The following is a 9,903-nucleotide window of genomic DNA, read 5'->3' as shown; positions in this document are numbered from 1 at the left end:
GTGGCCATAAATTAATATAAATTATTAATGATTGGTTAAAAATCTATACAATAATAAAAAAAAAAATTCACTAACACTTTTTTTTTTTTTTAAATATAACATATTTTATCTATAGTTGTATCATTTTCTGTATTTGCATATGCACAATATAACATATTACAAGGAACAAAAAATTCATCATTGTCAAAAAAGATAAATACAATATTTTCTTGATATAAATTCTCGCTCTCTGTTTCTCTCTCTCTCTCTGTTTCTTTCTCTCTCTCTCTCTCTCTCTCTCTCTCTACCATCTATCTTTGCAGAGTGCTCTCTGGGATCTGAGGGAGAGGATGAGGGGTGTGCATGGGGGACGGATGTGCAGGATGAAAGAAATGAACAAGATAAGATGAGTCTGACACCCAGCGAGGGCACCGAGGCTGGAAGTCCTGCTCGCTCCACTCGCGCTCCCAGTCTGAGCCCCTCGCTGGAGCACTGGGACGAGACTGAGAACACAACCCTGCCAAGTACCACCGGAGAGACAGAGAGCAATGCATACAGTAAGTATCTCTGATTACATGCCCAGATGTGTTCAGAGATCAAAACTCCTTAAGACTTTTAATTATGCAGGCAGGTAGTGACCAGGTTTAGAAAATGAGACCAAAAAGTACATCAAATATCAAACGATAAACAGGCCTCTGCTTAATATATGAATCTAGAATCAGACTTTAGTTTCTAACATCTGTCAGCAATAAAGTTATCTTACCTGACAGTGTGAATCCAACTGCAATGAATACTGAATGATTTAACATTTATTTACATGATAGGAATTATTTTTCTTCTGGCTATATGCTTACAGCTGCGTACTATGTTTAGTTATGATGTCTTAAGCCTGATTACAATCATTGCAGTAGGTTGTGACTCCAAACCAGTTGCCTGACTTCAGCAATTTCCAACACCTACGAGATATTAGAGATGATAAATAACCAAGCTGTGGACGGAAATTGAAACTTCTTGCTTGCATTAAGATAACACAGCAGTATCAAAGGTTATTTTCAAAAAGTCATCACATCAGGCATGACAAAGGGCTTTTCATGTCAAACTAGATGACGTTCCTATTCCAAAGTCAAAAGTAAGTAACTGCAGCTTTCCTTTTATATTCATTGCGATTAAAGATTTATGCAGCTCATGTAGAAATAGTCATTGCACACTCGCTTTGTCTCTCTTGCGCATAAAAAGCGAGTCCGTGCAGCAGTTAGGTGCTCTGCCTCTTTTCTGGCCGCAGTAAAGAAACATGGAAACATGATGCCAACATCTGCAAACATTTGAAAAATCCTCCTCAAAGTCACTGCGCAGTGCTGGCATTTGTCCTCGCTTTCTTTTTTATATTGTTATTTGATAGGTTTTTTTTGGCTCTCTGGCTCTTATTGGTCTCGTGGGAGAATCTCAGAAACATTTTCCTCATTTCAGCTCTCATCATTCCCATTACAGAGGCCTTTAAATTACCACGACAAGCGTTTTTTTTTATTTTTATTTTTTGATTCAAAGAATAGGAACATCCCATCCAAACATACCCCCGATTCTCTTATTTTCTATGGTTCTAAAATCATTTTCACGTACGATTATGCATGTTATATGGAATTATGTGAAAATTAAAGGTGCATTTTACTATGCGATCCTCTATAAATCTGACTTGTGAACATGAGACTTCATGAGAATAAATATATGATTTTTATTTCTGTAAACAATAAGAGCATGCGCTCCCTGCAAAAATTAAGGAATGTGAAAACTAAAGTGAAAAATGAAACTCAAGTTGGAAAATGATGAATGTTGGAGAAAAACATAAAATGCAGATGTACATGTGAAATATTTAAGTGTGATTTGCTAGATGTTTATATTCTGTATGCATAATTGTATGTACTATATATATATATATATATATATATATATATATATATATATATATATATATATATATAAAATGTGTGTGTGTATTTGGGGGTTATTATCACAGTTATTATTATAGCCACAGTAATACACAATGCATGTTCAGAATTACCAGAACCTTTTTTTCTGAAGTAATTGCAACATTAAACAGCGAGACTAACACCCGAAGATTATTTAACACCAGCCACCAACACCGCTCTGCCTCTGTTCCTTCAGCACAAAAAGATGCCAATGTAATGGAGGACTGGACTCGCTATGACTTACTCATGCAGCTGAGAAAAGTGTCCCACCTTCCTGACACGCGACACAACCAGCAACACAACGGCGCTATCACTTCCTACCACACAGTGGGCAAGCGGAACGATACGCCGTCTACCTTGTCACCAAGCATTCAGGAGTCACCTGAGGGAAAAGGTATATGATTGTAAGGCTGATGGAGGTTAGGATTTGGAAATATTTTTGTGCTAGAACCAAAATATGACAACACCAAAAAAATTAGCTCAAAGGTTTCAGGAGAATCACTGCTAAAATTTAAATGCATCACAGGGCAAACATTTCAATTCGAACAATATTTTCTGCATATTTTTCACTGAAATGTTTTACTGATACAAGTCACTTATAACTTTAAGACAAAGAAATGTACATTAATTTCAACTCAAAATATTTGTGTAAAAGGGAATAACATTAATCTTTCAAATAAATTACCTGAGTTTCTAAAATTTAATATTTTCATGCACATATTGCTGCATTTAAAAATAAATGCACACTAGAATTTTCTTCAAATATACACCAACATCATACTTCTCTTAACCTACTATACAATAATTATGCTTGTGTTAAGCTGAAGAAACATATTCCATAATAGACATCGGTATGTTGGTATATCTGACCACAATGTGTTAGTTCTCTACTTCAAGACCAAACATATGAGATTACTGGAGATAATGCTGCAGGGGAAAATCGAGATATGGTAGTTAATAGTCTTTATTTACATTCATTCCTGTTCAGGGCAATGGATAGACACAGGAACATTCTTTTATAATTTATTTATAGGAATTGTGGGTAAATTTTGGTTCTGGTGGGAAGTATATTGCTAGTGTATAGCAAATACAAATTGTGATTTTGTTGTTGTTGTTGTTTAGTCTGACTTAGCAGATGCTTAGCTTGGCCAAATGTAAGCAAATACATATTGTGTGAAAAGGTCAGGTCAAATCAGGACACAACAGTTTGCAAGAATCAAAGGTCATGAAGTGGAAAATGAGAAACTGATTAGGAAGAAAGAACTTAATTGTCAGTAAAAGTCAAGCAACATGAGAAAAAAACAAACTGAAAATTTGCATGCAGGCTAAAATGAATTATAAACAAGAAAAAAGGAACAGAAAGTTAGTTATTTATAAATCATTTTGTTTTACAATTTTAATATTAATATTTTATACGTGTATGAAATATACAGTTACATCTGATGTGATAATGAAAACATTTTAAGAAAAGTGGCTTTAGGTTTTATGTTAATTGATGCTTTGGTAATTTATATATTTTGTCGAATAAATAAATGAAGGCTTTTAATTATATTTATATGCCCTAATCTATATGTTTATAGAAACACAAACAATTAGCAATAATTCATATAACTAAAAATAGAAGGGTTCTCTTCCTGATTGACAGATACAGACCCTGGGAGCCCCGATCTTACAGGGAAAGAAATGCAGGTGTGTCCATTTTGCCAGCAGTCATACCAACGGGGCAGCTATCTCAAAGAACACATGAAGATGTGCCAGGAGAGGGAGGGGGGGCACAGTTTGTGTCCACTCTGTGGTTACAGCACTCCGTACAGGGCACAGATGGAGCGGCACATGGCACTACACACCCAGGTTAAAGAGAAGGTGCAAGCTCATGCTGTGATACATGGCTTTAACATTACACTACAACATAAAAACCTAATATATTGTAAAGGCTGATCACAGTGTTCTGCTTTGCAGAATTCTGTGTCTGAACCCAACATGGAAAACCGGAAATTTAAGTGTACAGAGTGTGGAAAAGCTTTTAAATACAAACATCATCTTAAAGAGCATCTACGTATTCATAGTGGTAAGAAAAAAGTTTTTTATTAATTCACATAACCACCAAATAAGTAAATAAATAAATAAATCTTCATTAAAATGCATGCCAAATCCTGTTACATTATCTAGTAAAATGCAATATTTTTGTTAACAAAAGCCCAGATGATTTATTAATTAAATTTATAACTGTGGAGTGCTCATGCATTTTGTTTGAATTCCAGAAAGCAGAAGAAGTGATGGTGTTTTGTCTTTTTGTTATTAAATTATTTAAGTGCAACCATCAGCCATTGGGCAATATTAATAACAATAATACGCTTAGGAAATAAAATACCTTTATGACCTTTACAATTAATATGATTAAAACAATATATTATGTAATATGTATTAGGGGAAAAGTAGGTTTAGCTTTATTTTATTTCTTTTGTAATATAACGTTCCATACCTCACTTGCCGACACTGTGTCACTGTCGCTTTGTGTGTAGCACCATAACCTATAAAATGTGACTCATATATTACGTGTTTGTTTAACGTCTGGAGTGGTTGAATAGGAAATAATCATAATGCTAACGTATTTGACTTGTTATGAACGTCATTATAGCACGATGCAAATCAATGGTATCTGGAGCATTTATAAACCACCCATGAACAACCATATGGAATTGCTGTATTGTTCCTATCTGTTCTGCCATCTGTAGTAAATGTTGTTTTGTCATTTTAGGTGAGAAGCCCTACGAGTGCTCCAACTGTAAGAAACGTTTCAGTCACTCAGGCTCCTACAGCTCGCACCTGAGCAGCAAAAAGTGTCTCAGCGGGGGTGGATTAGGGAACGGCGCATACTTCAATGGCCACTCTCACCCTGCCTACCTCTTCCCCTCCCCAACGTCACCCCCTTCAGTTGGTATCAGGAACGGTAACAGAGGAAAGAGCTCACCATATGCTTCACTGAATCCTTGCTTCACAGAACAATTAGCCAATCAGGGACCAGAATCTATCAGTTCTCCTTTCAGAGCTTCAGACCTAAGTAGACCATGGGATTCTGTTGCAGCCATGAGGATGGGGATGTTTAAAGGGACTACATTTTTGCCCTTTCTTCATTCTGATGGCAAATTTGAACAGCTCCTGCAGGAAATGCTCAGAAAAGAAGTGGTGAAAGATGAACAACAAGGAAGCAAGCAAGACAAAGAAGACGAAGGCAAGACTGAAAGTAGAGAGGGTAAAAAAAATGATGGGCTTATCGGTGCGGTCTCTTGTCAGCGTTGTTTCCAGCTGTTTCCAAATGAAGTAGTTCTAAAGCAGCACGAAAGATATTTATGCAAAGGAAAGGATGAGCAGGACACTGCACAGATACACCTCATCAAAGATGGTTCCCCACTTAACTTCTCAAGTGTCTCCCAGAATCTTTATGACACACAGAAAACTCCTACCACCCCTAATGGAATGACCAGAGAGCTCTCGTCTCCACAACGGGCATCCTGGCATTCGCTTCCACAGCAGCTCCTTGTGCCAGTGCAGTCACCTTTGCACTTCCGCTCAGAACCTGCACATGCGTATTGGCCAGGCAGAAAGACAGACAGCCCTGGAAACTCAAGCGTCATAAGCCCAATTTCGCCGTCACTACAAGAGCGCCGACGTCCAGGCTTCAGCTCTCCAACAGTCATATCACCATGCCAGCTTCTTCAACACAGACCATCGCCCAGATCAGAGGGTTCTCAGAGTGAGCCCCTAGACCTCTCTATTCCCAAAGCACGTAAAGGCTCTGAGCCTGGATCGGACTGCAGCGGCAGCTCACCACGGACGGACCACAGGGATGTGGAACATTTAGCAAGAAGGTTGAGCCCACTGTCCCATCACGAATTAGGCACAGCCTACAGACCTTTATATGGAAGTGCAGTTTTCAGCAACTACTCCTTTTTTAATCCAATTATGTCAAGTGGTCTTGCAGCAATGGGGCGTAATGGCCAGACATCACTTCCTTTAACACCTCCAGCACCCAGCCCTGGGTTTCTCTCCCCCATAGCATATATGATGGAGGCAGAGTCTGAGAATATGCTGAAAAGAATGCATCAGGAGATAAATGTCATGGTGAGGACATGCTCAACCACAAGCATCATGTAGCCACAAATAATATTTCCTTTCTGGAGAAAACAGTTTTAGCTAGCCTATAATGTAATGATATTTGCAAAATCTTATTAAAGCCTGTATTAAAACCTATACCGAAACCCACCCACAGCCCCTTCCTCATCTTTTAACAATATAAGCAATTCGCAACTTTCATTTCAACTCAGGGTCTCTTATTCAAATGTACATCATAAACTTAAGAACTATCTTTAGTGCTACCTAAAGGATCATAACAGGCCTTTATTTGCTGGCTCTTAGGTTCTTGTAGGTTGCACTCGATACATTTCTTTCCCCCATTTGTGCTGTAAACAAGCATATTACTCAGAGGGGAATTCCAGCCCCAACTGCATAAAGGGCACAGAAAATGCAAGCTTGTTTACACACAGTTACACATTTTCAAATTTCATACTCATAAAATTACTTCACAAAATATATTTAAGTATTTCTGTTATTATCAATCCGGGGGCTGCATTATTCACTACTTTCCCAAATCCCCAGTTAACATCATGGATGTTTGTCTTTAAGGGTGATGCCAGAACTCGAGGAAGTCTGGACTATCTCGCTCTGATGGAGGAGGGGCTAGATGGAGACCACGGTCCTGGGAGAAAAAGACTCAGGAAGACAGAAGAAGGATTATACGCTTGCGACATCTGTGACAAAAGCTTCCAGAAGAGCAGCTCTTTGCTGCGCCATAAATATGAACACACAGGTACTGACGCCACAGCTCGGTATAATGCTGTTGCGCTTTACATCAGCAAAACATGACTTAGGTTTGTGGTTGCATGTTTGCTTCTAGGAAAATTGTTTAAATGTAACATTACTTTGGGGGTTTTATTAATTAAACAGCAAAGCCAAATTCACTTATACCACTCACAGTTGTGTTATATTTGTGTAAACCTCGGCAGAAATGCCGTGCCGGAGTGACAGGATGTACACAATGCAATACAATCTTGAATTTGCTCATGTTATTTTTTTTTTTCATAATTGTACCTAATATAATCTTTAGACCTATAACAATTTATTTAAAAAATGTATTAGTTGACAAACTATATAAAAGATATTGGTGTGCATTATTATGTAAGGAAAATAGAACACAGTCTGCTTTAATCAGGGAGTATCTATTAAGGTGGGGACGCCTCAAAATGATTATTTAATTGAATTAATTTAAATCAATAAATTTATAGTTATATTACAGCAAACTGCCAACAGCAACATTTAAAACAATCTTTAAAATGTAAAAAAAATAAAACCATCATTTTTGTCTATTTAAATTGACACTGATTTTGGGAAATGTTTTTCTTAGGTTATTATAGGTTATAACCAGTTTCCTCTCTTTCTCATAGTCAAATACAAAAACAAATTTGACTTGTTATATTGCATTTAAACTACAAAGTCCTAATGTGTCACATATTTTGTGCATTGGAAACATCTGGAGACTCTTCCCAATAAAAAAAAAGAGAAAAAAGAGATTTTCCTCACAAGAAATGTCATTAAATTAACAATTACAGTTTTGATTTGAGTCATAGTCAAACGTCCTATGAATTAGCTCTACAATAAAAATCATGATAAAAAAGAATATAGTAGAGTATAGTATCTTTGATGTAAAATATAATCTATTAAATAAAATAATTCAATAATATAAGAAAAATCATAAAACTTAAACCTGTGGGCACCACAACACATTCTGACTAATCAGATTTGAGAATATAAACGTGTAAAAATACAGGAGCCGTGAAGCTCATTGTTCTATTTTCTGTGTTTTGTTTAGGAAAGCGGCCACACGAGTGCCAGATCTGTAAGAAAGCATTTAAACACAAGCACCACCTGATTGAGCACAGCCGGCTTCACTCTGGAGAAAAGCCCTATCAATGTGATAAATGTGGCAAGCGTTTCTCACACTCAGGCTCCTACTCCCAGCACATGAACCACCGCTATGCTTTCTGTGGTCGGGACAATGACCCAGATGCCCAGGGAGAGGAGCAGGTTTTGGGCCACCCGGCTCTCTATACAAGTCCACACACCCAACTTCATCCTGAGACAAGAGACAATTCTCTCCCTCTGGAGGAAACAGCCACATTCCTCAGTGATTCCAGCATGGATGGGGCTCCACTAGGATACAGACCAGAAGAGGAGGAGGAGGAAGAGGAAGAAGGCTTGCTCAGTGATCATGCACATGAGAGAAGGATGGAGATAGAGTGCAGAAGTAGACACCTGGAACAGTCAAGTGAAGATAGCAAGAAGAAAAATGAAAAAGACACCAAACTTTATTACAATAGCGAGATCAAAGTGGAACATGACGAGGACTTAAGAGACATGAATCAAGAGACAGTATGAACTTTCTGCACAGAGATATTTTAAGCATTGAGTCAATTTGACAAAGATGTGCAAAAACAAAAGGACAGTATTGTACAGAAATTTATTTGAAGTGCTTAAGGTCCACCACGTGCCTTTGGAGCTATGCTGATTCAAGACGACTATGCAAAACATGCACACCGTTTATATTCATACAGTGACACACACGCACAAGGGCTAGGTACCCAAATCAGGACTGTATATTTGGTGCTTATAAAATACTGTTTTTTTTTTTTTTTTTTGACCAAAGATATCATCAGAAAGCTTTACAGCTTACCCAAAAACTACCACAAATGAAATGAATGCCACTTTGCCTTCACATGCAGTTTCCTTGTACTTAAGGAAATCGGAGCATATCGTGTTTTCTCCATCATAATTATATTACAGAGTAAAGCTATTTTAAAATAAAGTTTGATAGACATCTTTAACTGTGCTGTGAAGATCAGCATTATAACAAACATGTATTTTGCTCAATTTTAGCTTTTAAAAAATTTCCAAAAGTATTTGCACTCTCTAATGGCAGGTTGTCTGTGTAAAAACATGCATTTTGCGAATCATGCCACTGTGACTGAGTCTATGAAAGAGAAATGGTCGATAGCGAATTGTCTATGTAGGCTGTAAAACTCTGAAAAACCTGTTACATATGTGAACTAAACATATCGTTGTTGCATTCTGCATTGTTGCATGAGACCGCAGAGAGTGAGAAATATGCATTACTGAGGTTTGCTAATCTGTGCCATTTAACTATGCAAGGGTTCAGAACGATGCACTGCACCTTTAGCATTCAACTGCCCAAGTAGAAAATGGTGCTTTTCTTTCCCTAGTTTTGGTTCCTGCTTTATCCTAAGTCCGTGTTTATCTGTCAACATGTTGCCAAATGTATATCTTTATAAGCTATTTAAATAATCTGTCTAATTTGCATCCGTGTCGCTTTTATACGAAATTTGTTCATCTTTTTTTTTTTTTTTACCATGTTATAGAATAATTTTTTGTGTATACATTTATTACAGTTTAATAAAGTTGTACATTTCAATTTCCCAGGCTTTTAATAGAGTGCAGTGGTCAGTGTAAACTAGTCTTTAAATATTAAATATTGTATGTAATTAACTCAGGCTTTTAGTCATATACTATATACTACCTACATTAAAAAAAGCTCACTTGGCAGAATGAATCATCTTCATCCCCTGATGAGCAGTGAGGTCCCCTGTTTACATTCTGAGTCAGATATAGACTTTGGGCTGTCCCGAAACTGCATAAGTACATAAATTAATCTAAAAAAAAGGAAATTGATTTGACATTGTAATCCTGTGTTCATAGCAGAGTAATTTCCATATATAAAACACAGTGCTGATCAACTAGAATATGTACATCTTTTAAAATGTAATAGATTGAAAGATTGAAACAAAGAACAAGAAGAAATAGACAGAGTTCTGTTATTAGAAACTAGAAA

The 9,903-nt window shown here is 37.0% G+C and overlaps 1 protein-coding gene across 3 annotated transcripts in view; it reads left to right on the top strand.

Moving 5' to 3' along the window:
• LOC124387691 (zinc finger E-box-binding homeobox 2-like) overlaps positions 1-9,421 on the top strand; it is a 25,027-nt gene extending 15,606 nt beyond the window's left edge. For all 3 annotated transcript variants that reach the window (XM_046852310.1, XM_046852230.1, XM_046852396.1), the window contains 7 exons: positions 303-536; positions 2,140-2,337; positions 3,589-3,806; positions 3,903-4,011; positions 4,702-6,065; positions 6,627-6,810; positions 7,870-9,421. In XM_046852310.1, coding sequence (XP_046708266.1) covers positions 303-536; positions 2,140-2,337; positions 3,589-3,806; positions 3,903-4,011; positions 4,702-6,065; positions 6,627-6,810; positions 7,870-8,435 — 2,873 coding nt within the window. In that variant the 3' untranslated portion in view covers positions 8,436-9,421. The remainder of the gene's footprint in view (positions 1-302; positions 537-2,139; positions 2,338-3,588; positions 3,807-3,902; positions 4,012-4,701; positions 6,066-6,626; positions 6,811-7,869) is intronic.
• The last annotated feature ends 482 nt before the right edge of the window (positions 9,422-9,903 follow it).

The sequence above is a fragment of the Silurus meridionalis genome, chromosome 1, assembly GCF_014805685.1.
Source record: "Silurus meridionalis isolate SWU-2019-XX chromosome 1, ASM1480568v1, whole genome shotgun sequence".
In the NCBI taxonomy this organism is placed as follows: domain Eukaryota; kingdom Metazoa; phylum Chordata; class Actinopteri; order Siluriformes; family Siluridae; genus Silurus; species Silurus meridionalis.
This window is presented reverse-complemented; position numbering and strand designations above follow the sequence as displayed.